Genomic DNA, 14,774 nt, shown 5'->3' on the forward strand with positions numbered 1-14,774 from the left:
GCTTATAGCTGTGACTCTAATTTTTAGTCTTTTATTTTCAGTCCAAATACTAACAATATGGAGCATTTTATAAACTGAAAATATCCCACAGCCTTATAAACTTAAATATTTTAAAAAATGTTCTCAAATGACTTCTGCAATGTCAACAATAAACTACCTTCTTTTTCTTGCAAGCTTGGATCATTTTTTTGACCCTACCCATAGCAGCATATACATAGCATGCCTTCTAGACTCCAGCCTGTTCCATTTCATTGTGGCTGGTGCTTCTGGCAATAATCACCTGGCACTGACATTTCCAAAACTGCTAAGGTCCACCATTGCAACTGGACTCTTTGGAACTATAGCCCTGTCATACATTACACACCTCAGCTGTTTCTTAGGATCCTTCCATGTCTTTAAAACCATTCTCATTTTACATGGGTAAATCTTAATTTACAAAGTTTAGCTGCAAGAACAAAGTAAATTCCTGTGTATAAATGTATTGATGTTTCGCTTTAATATTAATCAAATACCTTATTTATTAGACATATGATGTCATCTACTTAAATTCTGTAAAACCATGGTGTTGAACACTTGATAAAGTCATAAGTACTTAGGTGTAAATCACTAAGTTAGCTTTTGTTAACCTGAATGGATCTTTGTAACCTTAGTAAGAGATGTCGGCCCATGAGGTTACCAGCCAAGATGGAGGAAAGCCACGTAGTTGCTGTTTAAAGTGTGTTTTTCTAAACAATAATTACTTGCACACATACACTCAATTGGATTCAAGTTACACACACATACATACAATTAAAGCTAACTTACACATATTAGTTAAATACACGTCACATACATGTACACACACACACATAAATATATCTCCATCTTTAACATAAGCATAACAGAATCATCAGCTATTTTAAAAATGAAAACCAAACAGAATTAACCTTTAAATTCAGTATTTGCAGGTATAAGAAACCCCAACAAACAAAGTTCACATCACACCCCCTCAGACTTTCTACAACCTTCCATGTACCCTCAGTCAGTTACTTTGATCCCTCAGACTTTTACTCCAGACAAGTTCCAATTTTCCTTTTCATTTTTAAACATACAAACTCTTACCAAAGTCCTTCTTGTGATTTCCCTCAGTAGTCTAGAATATATTGTAAAGCTACAATATTTTGAACAAGAACAGAAATACATGTATATACCATAACAAGAATAACTCTAGATTTGCATCAGCCCTGTACCACAGACAAGAAAGTGTTGGTTAGCCTTGTAACAAAGCTGCGGTAGCTTAGCAGCCATAGGCAGTGGCATTCCATCCACACTTGGAGCCAAACCTTGATCAGGTTTTAGCCCCAGGGCAGGTCTTGGGTACCCCACCCATCAGCAAGGGAGACAAAGAGGATGGAGAAAGCAAGCACCATGGGGACAGAAGATTGATGCTAACCTCCGATTTTCAAGTACTGGAGAGTGGCACACTGGAAGAAACACCCTGTCCGTGGCTGTCTGCACAGACCTGTATGCCACTCCTCAGTGGTGAACCTGGAGGGGCAGTTAGTTCTCCACCAACCCCTACCTGGTTCAGGCACACTTTGAGCTCCTTGAGGCCCCTGTGCTCCCCCAACTCTGCCCTTCCGGCTCTCCACACAGAGCATAGCCTGAACTTGCTGGCCATGTCAGGGCCCCAGATTGCTCAAGGCATGCCCCAGTGCCCAGTGCAAAGTCCTAAGGGATATGCCGCCTCCAGAGTCATTCTGCAGGTTCACAGCATCCACTGTCCTTTTTATAGTCACTACTGTCCTTGGTAGGCAACAAGGGTCTTCCAGAACCTGAAGGAATATCAAAAGGCCAGTGCAAAGCAGGACAGAGTAGACAAGGACACCTCCATCTCAGTCTGTCACTTGACAAATATGCTGCATATTGGAGGCAGTGGCCAGTTTTAGTTACTTGAATACATGACCCTGGCAAAGATGCCTAAACATATGGGCAGAAAGAACATGCCTGCAGTACTCAGACTCCAGGGCACAGATTGGATAGTAGGATAAACACTCCTCAGAGTTCTCGGGTCACTTGTCAAATACAGGGGTCAAGACAATGACAAAAAGATAGGGAAGCAGATAAAGGAATTATTCCCAGAATCCAACAGGACAAGAAATGTCACAGGCATGATCTAGAGCCAGTGCCCACAGACACATCCTCAGATAAGCTAAAAGAGAGATGAAGAGAGTTCAGATGGCACAAAAAGGCTGATAGGAAGCCTTCCTAGTGTAGGACAAGAGCATCTCTGAAAGGTTACTCTCCCCGATTGTTTTGTTCCCCCCACATCTGTAGGGTCAAATTGAGCACCAAGAATGGCCACCACATCTGGAATCACTTCTGCTAGAAGCCTATATAAAGGGCAGGAAAGGAAGCTTTGTTTCTTTGCCTTTCTGATTTCAACCTGATAGCAAAGTCCATTCCTTCACTGGCATATGACATGTATTCAGTCCTAAGAGGATATGAGGAATAAATTACAGGATGATCAACCTACAATCCACAGCCCCAGAGAGCTTAGATAACAAAAGGGCCCAAAGAAGGATGCATGGATTTCTCTGGGAAGGGAAAGTAGAAGAGATGTCCTGAGTAAATTGGGGGCAGCAGAGGCAGGTATTGAGGGGATGGGACCTAGAGGGAGCAATTTGGCCAGAATGGGTGCAGGAGGCAGTTTGGGGGCCAGACAGAGGGCTAGGAAGAAATCTGGTGCCAAGGAAACTCCTAGGAATCCACAGTGATGACCCCAGCTAAAATCCCTAGCCATTGTGGAGAGAGTACCTGAACTGGCCATCTACTGTAATCAGATTGGGGACCACCCTAATTGTCATCACAGAGCCTTTATCCAGTAACTGATGGAAGCAGATGCAGAGATCCACAGCCAAGCTCTGGGAGTCCTTAGGAAAGATACAGGGGGTTTGTATCAGCAGCGAGGGTGTGGTTGGGGCAGGGGAAAAGTCATGACAGGAAGCCTCAGAAACAACTAACCTGAACTCATGGGAGTACATGGCCTCCGGACCAACAGTTAGGGAGCCTACATGGGACTGACCTAGGCCCTCTGCATGTGACAGTTTTGTATCTTGGTCTGTTTGTAAGGCTCCTAACAGTGAGATTAGGATCTGTCACTGGCTGTTAGCTGGCTTTGGGGAACCTGTTCCCTATGCTGGATTACCTTGCCCAGCCTGATGAAGGGGGAGGGGCTAAGTCCTACCTTGTGGTGATATTGTGACCCCCGATATATTATGCGCCCTAATACAGTTATCTGGGGTCTAAAAACAGAACAGTCACTAGATAGCCATAGAGGCCGAGAAATTGGTGGCAAATTCGACTTTGATCAACGGAAAAATGGTGGCATACACGCCTTTAATCCTCTGATTCAAGAGGCAGAGATCTTTCTGGATCTCTGTGAGTTCAAGGCCACTCTGAGAACAGAGCCAGGTGTGGTGGCACACACCTTTAATCCCAGAACTGGAGATCTCATGTTTTGCTTCGGAAAGACTCACGCCTTTATCCCAGGAAGTGATGTCAGAAAGCAGAAAGGTATATAAGGCATGAGGACCAGGAACTAGAGGCTTTCAAGCTTTTAGGCTTTGTAGCAGCAGTTCAGGAATATCCGTTGTGGTGAGAACTCAGAATCTTTCACAGTCTGAAGATTCTTGGAAATAGGATCTGATCAGGAGTTGTTGAGGTAAGGTTAGCTGTGGCTTGTCCTATTCCTCTGATCCCACATTTGTTCACCCCAATATCTGATTCCGTCATATTGATTGATTGATTGATTGATTGATTGATTTTTTGGTTTTTGTTTTTTGTTTGTTTGTACTTGATGACAGTGTTTCCTGTGTAGTTTTCTGTTTTTGTTTTTTTATCTGTGGCTTGTCTGCTCCTCTGACTTTTCAGAATTCACCCCAATACTAAGATCTGTGTTTTTTATTTATATGACCACTTAAGATTCATCTTGCACTATCTCAACTTCAGGTGCCATGCTATGTTCAAGCCCTTAGGAGGCCTGCCCCTTTCTGAATGGAGACAGGAGGAGTGGATGGATGGGGAGCGGGGTGGCTGGTGGCAAATGGAAGTGTCAGGGGCAAGGGAGGAAACTTGTTGGTACATAAAATAAAGGAAGAGCCTGGCAGTGGGGGCACACTCCTTTAAAACCAGCACATGGGAGGCAGAGCCAGTCTGTGAGTTCGAGGCCAGCCTGGTTTACAGAACAAGATCCAGGAGAGACACCTAAACTACACAGAGAAACCCTGTCTCAAAAAAAAAAAATAAATAAATAAAAGGTAAAAGGAAATAATGTTAAAAGAAAAAAAAAAGACTGACTATAATAACTGAGCTCCACTGTGCTTCAATAGACTATAGTACAACCTTTTACAGAGGCTAAACATTTGTCTCAAACTTAGCTCTTAGGATTTTAGAACCAATCACTGTAAAATAAGCTTTTTGAAATGTATTTACCTCATTTGTTCCTAAAATCTTAATTAACTCTAAGTGATTTTCCAGTCAAACTGTTTTGAGAAAAGGCAAGATTTACCCTTGTATTTCTAATTTCTTTTGGCCTCTAAAAAGTGTCAGCTGGGCAGTGGTGGCACACGCCTTTAATCCCAGCACTTGGGAGGTAGAGGCAGGCAGATCTCTGGGAGTTGGAGACCAGCCTGGTCTACAGAGCAAGATCCAGGAATGGTGCAAAGCTACACAGAGAAACCCTGTCTGGAAAAACAAAACAAAACAAAAACCCAAACAAACAAAAGTGTCAGATGACCTCTGCAGCATAGTGTAGATGTGGCTCTCAAGGACCCATCTTGCAAGTTCAGTGCTTACAAGCCTTGTAATCCACAACTTACTGAGCAGGATCATCTGGGCAGCTCAGCAGGATTATCTAGGTATCTTCAAAGGCCATAAACCTCCCACAGAATGTCTGTAGGAGCATACCGCCTTGTATCTGTTCTGAGTTGTCATGGCACATTCCCGAGGTCCCTCTGGAACTGAGAAAAGCAGGTGGTCCTACCCTAAGATGGTGTCTGTATTGCCTTCATATCCCCAATTGTGTACCCTAATAAAAGTTATCTGGGTGTCCCAGAACTGAACCGACACTAGATTAGACAGAGGTCAGAAAATGGTGGCACACCTGCCTTTAATCCTATCACTTTGGAGTCAGAGATCAAGGCCACACTGGGAACAGCCAGGCATGGTGACACACACCTTTAATGCCAGGAAGTGATGTCAGGAAACAGAGAAGTATGTAAGGTATGAAGACCAGGAACTAGAGGCTTTGAAGCTTTTAGGATTTTTGTCATCAGTTTAGCTGAGATCCATTCTGGTGAGGACTCAGAATCTTTCACAATGTGAAGATTCTTGGAAACAGGATTCGATGAGGAGTTGTTGGGGTGAGGTTAGCTGTGGCTTGTCCTATTCCTCTGATCTCTCAGTTCTTCACTCCAGTATCTGGTTCTGTGCTATTTATTTATTTATTTATTTATGTATGTATGTATGTATGTATGTATGTATGTACGTATGTATATATATTGTTGTTTTCATTATTTTTTTACTTTCAAGTCAGTTTCTCTGTGTAGCATTTTTTTAAAGCTTAGTCTTGTTTTGATTCTCTGACTTTTCAGATTTCACGCCAATACCGAGACATGAATTTTTTATTAAATATGACCATTTAAGATTCATTTCCACTACCTCAACTTCATGTGTCATGCTATGTTCAAGTCCTTAAAAGGCCTGCCCCTTTCTGAATGGAGACAAGAGGAGTGGATGGATGGGGAGCTACCTGGGGATGGGGTGGGGAGTGATAAATGGGAGAGGCTGGTGGAAGGAAGGAAACTTGCTGGAATATAAAATAAAGGAAAAACTTGGCAGAGGTGGCACATGCCTTTAATTCCAGCACTCAAGGGGCAGAGCCAGAGGATCTCTTTGAGTTTGAAGCCAGCTTGATATAAGGATCAAGATCCAGACAAGGAACCAAAACTACACAGAGAAATCCTGTCAGGGAAAAAAGGTTCAAAGAAAACAAACAAAGAAACCAACAAAAAACTGAACATATCAACGGAGCTCCACTGTGCTTCAATAGACTATAGCACAACATTTTACAGAGGCTAAACTTTTGTCTCAAACTTACCTCTAAGGATTTTAGAACTAATCACTGTAGACTAATCTTTTTGAAACGTATTTACCTCATTTGTTCCTAAAATTGTAATTAAGACTAAGTGATTTTCCAGTCAAACTCTTTTGAGAAAAGGCAAGACTTACCCTTGTATTTCTAATTTCTTTGGCCTCTAAAAAGTGTCAGATGACCTCTCTAGCACAGTGCAGATGTGGCTCTCAAGGACCCACCTTGCAAGTTCAGTGCTTATGAGACTTGTAATGATGAATATTGTGCTGACACACACATTTGGGATCAATGTCAATGTTAAAGGGTGGCAAATGTGCAGCCATGTTCACCCATACATAAAGGGATAAGAAACTGTGCCAGGCCATTTCCTGGGAACCTGGGTGTGGACCTGATCAGAGGACATCCAACTGGCCGGTATTTAATTAAACTTGCTTCAGATCTAGCTTGAAACTTGGTAGTGGTGTTATACTTGATAGGTGGGATTAACATTTTCTGGACAGCCCAGCAATATTCAGATCACACACCCTAGTTCTAAAGCTGGAACTTCACTCAGGAACTCCTGCCATGAGGGCCTACATGAGGCATGTACCTTGAGACATTCCATGGCTCTGAGGCTGTCTTTAGTTCTCAGACTATCAGAGAGAACTTCTAAGCTTAGAAATGTAGCAAGCAAGTAGAGAGGCCTCCTGGAAAGCCTCTCACCTACTAGACCTGTCAGCTGTCCTGGTAAATCTGCCCCCAATGCCATGTAGGCTCAGAGGATGATTTAAGATGTAAATACAAGTTGTAACGTCTCTGTTTGTCTTAGTAGACTTCCTGTTGGCTGGCTAAAAGACACATCTAAGCATCTGCTGCTGACTACAACCTGCTCCAACCAACCGTGATCCCTGGACTTGCTGAAATCAGAAGTGGACCAGTCCTGCCATTGTGAATGGTTCTTGAGCCTTAAGCTAGGACAAGCCATGACTACAGTAATGGTACATGTGGACTCCAAAGCTGAGCTCATTGCCCTGCTGGAGCAGTGGGAAGAGGACCATGATAGTGGGCAGGATATGGTACCTATCCTTACAAGGATGTCAGAATTAATTGAAAAAGAAACTGAAGAATATCATAAAGGAGATCCAGACCCATTTGATGATCAACATCCTGGTCGAGCTGATCCAGAATGTATGCTGGGCCACTTGCTGAGAGTATTCTCCAAGAATGATGATTTCATGAATGCACTGATGAACGGGTATGTGATGACAAGCAGAGAGGCCCCTTTAAATACTGCAGCCTGCAGACTGCTACTGGACATCATGCCAGGTCTAGAAACTGCAGTTGTCTTTCAAGAAGAGGAAGGGATTGTTGAAAACCTTTTCAGCTGGGCCCAAGAGGCTGATCAGCCACTGAGGACATATTCTACAGCACTGTTGGGAGGTGCTATGGAAAATGAAGAGATTGCTGCAAGCTACAGAGATGAAAATTCACAGCTGGTGGCAACAGTGCTTCGCAGACTGAGAGAGCTCCAAGTTCAGGAAGTGGCTTTGCGGCAGGAAGGTGAGTGTCCTAGTCCACAGAAGCTTTCATCAGAGCCTCCTTTACCTCTGGATGAGGAAGCTGTGGATATGGACTATGGTGACACTGCAGTAGAGGTTGTGAATAGAGAGCAAGAAACTTCTAGAGATATGGAAAATTCCTTTCCTCTGGAATTAAGTCAGAAGGCCAGTTGTAGAGTAAACGCAGCAACTAAGCCTGAGGAAGCCTCGGGATCTGCAAAGCATGGTGACAGAGAGAATGTGAGAAGGGCCCAGCAGAAGTTGGGTTTCTCACCTTCTGAGGCAGGTGGTGTGTTTGCTGAGCTGTCCAATAGCAGCTGGTCAGAAATGTCCCCCTGGGTGATTGGCACCAATTATACCCTCTATCCACTGACTCCCACTACTGAACAAAGGCTTCTTTTCCAGTACCTGACCCCTGTAGGAGAGTATCAGGAGTTACTTCCCACATTCATGCAACTTGGATGCCGAGAATTGATGATGTTTTATATTGATCTGAAACAGACTAATGATGTCCTGCTTACTTTTGAGGCACTCAAGCACCTAGCATCTCTCCTGATGCATAACAAATTTGCCATCGACTTTGTTGCACATGGCGGAGTACAGAAATTACTGGAAATTCCTCGGCCTTCTATGGCTGCAACTGGTGTATCTAAGTGCTTGTATTACCTGTCCTCCAACCAGGATGCTATGGAAAGAGTTTGCATGCATCCCTACAGTGTTCTATCTGATGTGGTGAACTATGCCCTATGGTTAATGGAATGTTCTCATGCTTCAGGATGCCGCCATGCTACAATGTTTTTCTCAGTTTGCTTCACATTCCGGGCTGTCTTGGAGCTTTTTGATCGTTATGATGGTCTGCGTCGCCTAGTGAACTTGATCAGTACTTTGGAGATTTTAAATATGGAAGACCAGGGTGCACATGTGAGTGATGATAAAATCCTTGCTGCTTGCCAAAGAGGCAAACATACCTGCATGGCTCTGCGAAAGTATTTTGAGGCTCACTTGGCCATTAAACTGCAACAAGTCAAGCAGTCACTTCAGAGGACTGAGGGTGCTATGCTTGTGCACCCTCAACCTCCATCCAAGGCATGCTCATACACTCGTGAGCAGATTGTGGAAATGATGGAGATTTTGATAGAATATGGCCCAGCTCAGCTGTATTGGGAACCTGCTGAAGTCTTCCTCAAGCTTTCCTGTGTGCAGCTCTTGTTGCAGCTTATTTCCATTGCCTGCAAATGGAAGACCTATTATGCAAGAAATGACACTGTGCGCTTTGCTTTGGATGTCCTGGCTATCCTCACTGTGGTGCCAAAAATCCAGCTCCAATTGGCAGAGTCGGTGAAGGTCTTGGATGAGCATGGCTCTACTGTATCCACTGTAGGTATCAGCATTATTTTGGGAGTGGCTGAAGGTGAATACTTTATCCATGATGGTGAAATTCAGAAGTCAGCCCTTCAAGTAATCATCAATTGTGTATGTGGCCCAGATAACGGAATATCCAGTATTGGTAAATTTACCTCTGGAACTCCTCAGAGAAGGCTGTTTCAGACCCCCACGAGCATTGAGCATACCCTGGCCAAGATGTGGAATGTGGTCCAGTGCAATGATGGCATCAAGGTGCTTCTGTCCCTTTTGTCCATCAAGATGCCCATCACAGATGCAGACCAGATCAGGGCCCTGGCCTGCAAGGCCCTAGTCGGCTTGTCTCGAAGTAGCACTGTTGGACAGATTATTAGCAAATTGCCCCTGTTTAGTAGCTGCCACATTCAACAGCTGATGAAGGAGCCAGTGCTGCAGGACAAGCACAGCGACCATGTCAAGTTCTGCAACTATGCAGCTGAGCTCATTGAGAGAGTATCAGGAAAGCCTCTTCTGGTTGGCACTGATGTGTCACTGGCCCAACTACAGAAAGCAGGTATTGTTGCCCAGTCAAGGATCTCCTTCCCTGAGAAAGAACTGCTCCTGTTGATAAGAAACCATCTCATTTCTAAAGGGCTTGGAGAGACAGCCACTGTGCTGACCAGAGAGGCTGACTTGCCCATGACTGCAGCCTCACATTCTTCTGCCTTCACCCCAGTGACTGCTGCTGCTTCTACTGCCTCTCTTCCCCAGACTCCTCGGATTGTCAATGGCATTGCTGGTCGACTGGCCAACCATGCAGCTGTGGGTGCTTCTGCCCTTTCTGCTCATCCTGCTGATCCTCGGTCATGCGCAGTTCAGGATTCATTGGATTTGCCTGGCCCATCATCTGCAGGCAACTCCACTTTTAATGGCAGGAGCAGTTTTATGAGAGAGAGAGCATCACTGTGCAATGGCAGGAAAGTTCAAGTGTTGCAGCAGGAGTCTGACCACGACACTAACAGCCAGAGCCCTGCTGTAAACACACAATTGGATAGACAACTTCCTTCTCCACCAACACTGGACAGTATCATCACAGAGCATCTTAGGGAGCAACATGCTCGCTGCAAGAACCCCATTGCCACCTGTCCACCTTTTTCTCTCTTTACTCGTCACCAGTGTCCTGAGCCAAAACAGAGGAGGCAAGCACCAAGAAACTTTACCTCAAGGGTAAACTGCAGGGCATTGTTTCCAAAATATGGAGGAGTAGATGGAGGATGCTTTGATAGGCACCTTATCTTCAGCAGATTTCGTCCAATTTCAGTATTCCGGGAAGCTCATGAATATGAGAGTGGCTTTACATGTTGTGCATTTTCTGCCCAGGAGAGGTTCCTGATGCTCGGTACCTATACAGGGCAGCTGAAGCTCTACAATGTATTTAGTGGACTGGAAGAGGCCAGCTATAACTGTCACAACTCAGCCATCACACACCTTGAACCTTCCAGGGATGGGACCTTACTTCTGACATCTGCCACTTGGAGCCAGCCTTTGTCTGCACTTTGGGGGATGAGGTCAGTGTTTGATAGGAAGCATTCCTTCCCAGAAGATCATTATGTTGAGTTTAGTAAGTACTCTGAGGATCAGGTCATAGGCACCAAAGGAGACATTGCCCATATTTATGACATTGAGACTGGCACCAAGCTGTTGACTCTGTTTAACCCAGATCTTGCCAACAACTACATGAGGAACTGTGCCACCTTTAATCCTACAGATGATCTTGTCTTAAATGATGGGGTCCTCTGGGATGTCCGCTCTGCACAGGCCATCCACAAGTTTGACAAGTTCAACAGGAATCTCAGTGGTGTTTTCCATCCCAATGGGCTGGAGGTCATCATCAACACAGAGATTTGGGACCTTCGCACTTTCCATCTTTTACACACAGTTCCTGCTCTGGATCAATGTCATGTGGTGTTTAACCACACAGGGACAGTGATGTATGGAGCAAGGTTGCAGGCAGATGATGAAGATGACTTTTTGGAAGAGAGGATGATGAGCCCCTTTGGGTCATCCTTCCGAACATTTAATGCAACTGATTACAAACCCATAGCAACGATTGATGTGAAACGGAACATCTTTGACCTGTGTGCAGACACCAGAGATTGCTATCTTGCTGTCATTGAGAATCAAGGCAGTATGGATGCCCCTGACATGGACACAGTATGCAGGCTTTATGAAGTGGGCAGGCAGCGTCTGGCAGAGGAAGAAGATGAAGAGGAGGACTCTGAAGAGGAAGACCTGGAGGAAGAGGATGAGGATGAATATGATGATGATGATGATGATGATGATGATGATGACACTGATGATGGAGAGGTTCTTGACACTGACAGGCGGCTGGAGTCAGAAATGGAGGAGGCTGTCAATAGTGAGAACTCAGGACAGAATGAGGACAATGACTTCTCTCCCTCTGATGAGGAGCTAGCAAGCCTAGAGGAGCGAGAGGAGGGGGAAGATGAAGACTTTGATGCAGAGGAGGTACTGGAAGTGATCCTGGTGGAGGACAGCTCAGACAACTCTGATTTGGAAGATGACATCATCTTATCTCTGAATGAGTGACTTGCCAGTCCCCACTTGGAAGAGAATCTTGGTAGGTGAGAGAAACTGAGTGAATGGATTCAGAAAACCTGCCTTTTGCTGACCCCTGGGATATATGTTGAGGAACTGTATTCCCTGCATTTGAGGACTATGATTTAGAGTCTCCTGGAATCTGAGGGCCCTTCTGAAAGCAATAACAAGCACAAAATAAATAAATTACTAAGTAAGATTCCAGGGACTACTTCCTAGTTTGCATCCCCTCCACCTAGGATGGACACAGCTTTCCCCAAGGGAACAAATATACATGTCTCTGGGTATTTCACAATGTATTTTCTTTGTATAACGTTCTTTCCTTGAAGAAAAAGAAATTTTTAAAATAAAATTTTCAAAAGAAAAAATAAAGTAACAAGCATTTGTAACTGAGAGTCTGAACTCCATTCTACCAGTCTATCCCTGCACTTCATTTTCAGTAGATGAAAATGACTAAAGAACAATATAGTGGCATTTTCACAAACATATTTAAATAAAGAGGAAAATTGTGCTTTCTTAAGTTGATAAGAATTAAGAATACTTTATTATAAATATAATATATGATTTTTTAAACTCTTTGGTTGACTCAAGTTAATCTGTTTTCCTTTGGGCCAGAATAGGAATAGAAGGCATGGCCTGCTATTGGGAAGATGCCTAAGTCTCTCCCTTGGTGGCCAGGCAATAGTTGTGTGGACCTTGGTTTTGTGAAGTCGAGAACTTTAGGGCTATAAAGTCACTCCCTCTTTGTGATTCAGTTTTTCAAAAGTCTTTATTTCCTTACCTTTCTTCACAATGTGGAAATTATAAATCAAAGGTCTTTTTTGTTAATGTAAAGTGTATTTATTTAAAATAAATACAAAATAAACGATAAGTCTATCTTTGTTAAAAAAAAAAATATTCCAGTTCAGAAGATTATGGTCCAAAGCAATTGTAGAGCTGTTCTGACTTCTGAGTCCTCATTCCCCATGGAGGCAGAAGGCCATTTTGCTTGGAGAGTTAGCCTGCAAAGCAAAAGGGTTTAGTCAGCTCTTGAGCAGAGTTTGAGCCCTGGAAACAAGTGACAGCTTGCTGCAGACTCAAGGAACAGAGAGCTGGGGGATTACTTGGGTCCCTCTGGAAACTAGAAGTTTTCCCTAACACAACACAGTCCTTTCCAAATCTCTAAGATGGGATCTGTATTGCCTTCACATCCCCAATCAATTGTGTACCCTACCAAAACTTATCTGGGGGTCAGAGAACAGCACTAAATTAGACAGAGGTTACAAAATGGTGGCACACAGGCCTTTAATCCTATCATTTTGGAGGCAGAGGTCAAGGCCATACAGGGAACAGCCAGGCATGGTGACACACACCTTTAATCCCAGCACTTGAGATCACATATCCTGCTTGGGGAAGACACACACCCAGGAAGTGACTTCAGGCAGCAGAGAGTTCTAAGAATGAGGACCAGGAACTAGAGGCAGTTCAGCTGAGATCCATTGGTTCAGGATTCAGAATCTTTCACTGTCTGAAGATTTGTGTAAATAGGATTCAATCAGGTGTTGTAGAAGTAAGGTTGGCTGTGACTTGTCCTATTCCTCTGATCTCTCAGTTCTTCACCCAAATATCTGGTTTCGAGTTTTTTTATTTTTAATTTTTTGTTTGATTTGTGTTTTTGAGACAGGGTTTCTCTGTGTAGCTTTGTTGCCTTTTCTGGAACTCACTCTATAGCCCAGGCTGGCCTCAAACTCACAGAGATCCTCCTGACTCTCTTAGGAGTGTACCACCACCTCCTGGTCCTTTTTAGATACCTATTCCAGGGCAGTAGGCAAGAGCAAGATGGCCAGCAAAGTGGTTGGGCCTAGAGGCTCCAGAATGAGATCAGAAAGCCAACAGTCCACTAAGCCTGCTGATAACTACCATCTGGCCTGGAGGAGGACTCTACAAGTGGTTGTGAGTTCCTTGCTGACCGAGGAAAGATTTGAGAGGACTGAGAAAGCATCTGTGGAAACATTGACAGAGATGCTACAGAGCTACATTTCAGAAGTCAGAGAAGTGTCAAGTCTTACTGTGAGCACACAGCCAGGACCCAGCCCACGTTGTCGGATGTCCTGGTCACACTGGTCGAAAGTGGACACTCGTCCTGCTTATGCAAAATGGTCTCAGAGGGTGGTCATCACTGCACCTCTGGTGACCAATCAGCCAGTGACAGCCAAGGCCCTCTCTGCAGGACAGAACAGACCCCACCCACCACACATCCCCAGTCATTTTCTGAGTTTCCAGATCCCCACACCTACATCAAAACCCCCACATACTTTGAACCAGTGTCTGACTACCAGGTCCTGAGAGAGAATGCTGCATCTCAGAGGCGAGATGTGGAGCGAGCACTCACCTGCTTCATGGCCAAGACAGGCAAGACCCAGAGTCTTTTCAAGGATGATGTCAGCACTTTCCCCTTGATTGCTGCCAGACCTTTCCCCATCCCCTGCCTCACAGCCTTGCTTCCCCGAGTTGGAGATCCAGCAGATGGAGGAGTCAGACACAGAGAACATCACTCTTCCTATCAGCACCAAGAATTCCGGAGCTGAGAAGGAGAACTCCTCCTTGTCTGGCAGCTGGACCAGAAAGGGGAGCATCATGGATAACCCCTATCTGCAGCCTGTGAAGAAGCCCAAGATCTGCAGGAAGTCCCTCTCCTGGGCTGTGATGGAAACTGCACTGGAAGGGGGAAGACACTTCTTTCCTGGGGGCATGAGATCACAGAGAAGTCGGTGAGGTCCTTTTGGCCTTGTCCTTACTGTATCATTTTAGTAGCAGCCTTTTATGAAGACAACCTGCTTTGCCTACAGGCCAGGTAACTACTAGTGACTTCCTTGATTAAATCACAGGACTTGATTCCCTTGAAACCTGAAGGGTCATGGAAGGCGGCAGGAAGAAAAGACTACTGCCAAGTATATCTTCCAGGCTACCAGGATCCCACTGGATCAACCACAAGAATCATGGCATTGATTTATCAGCCCAGAACCTCATTCTCACTTCTTTCTGCACCTGGGCCTCAAGATCCCTGCTGAGCTGATGACTTTGTATCCCTCATCATGTTAGAAACAAGCATGCCCTGCAACTTTGATCTGGGGCTGGCAGAAGCCAGGAGTCGGTGTGTTAAT

At 44.6% G+C, this 14,774-nt stretch overlaps 1 protein-coding gene and 1 pseudogene across 3 annotated transcripts; both read left to right on the plus strand.

Moving 5' to 3' along the window:
- Positions 1 to 7,095: 7,095 nt before the first annotated feature.
- On the plus strand, positions 7,096 to 11,622 carry LOC131896919 (DDB1- and CUL4-associated factor 1-like). 3 transcript variants are annotated; one of them, XM_059247752.1, is made up of 2 exons: positions 7,096 to 8,207; positions 8,367 to 11,622. In XM_059247752.1, the coding sequence occupies exons 1-2, from the start codon at positions 7,096 to 7,098 to the stop codon at positions 11,620 to 11,622; spliced, it is 4,368 nt and encodes a 1,455-aa protein (XP_059103735.1). The 3 variants fall into 3 exon arrangements, with proteins under 3 accessions (XP_059103735.1, XP_059103736.1, XP_059103734.1); XM_059247753.1 differs by having other exon boundaries at positions 7,096 to 11,294; positions 11,566 to 11,614; XM_059247751.1 differs by having other exon boundaries at positions 7,096 to 11,622.
- A 1,872-nt stretch (positions 11,623 to 13,494) lies between these two features.
- On the plus strand, positions 13,495 to 14,385 carry LOC131896392 (transcription initiation factor TFIID subunit 8-like; annotated as a pseudogene).
- Positions 14,386 to 14,774: the final 389 nt, after the last annotated feature.

The sequence above is a fragment of the Peromyscus eremicus genome, chromosome 20, assembly GCF_949786415.1.
Source record: "Peromyscus eremicus chromosome 20, PerEre_H2_v1, whole genome shotgun sequence".
NCBI classification, from domain to species: Eukaryota; Metazoa; Chordata; class Mammalia; order Rodentia; family Cricetidae; genus Peromyscus; species Peromyscus eremicus.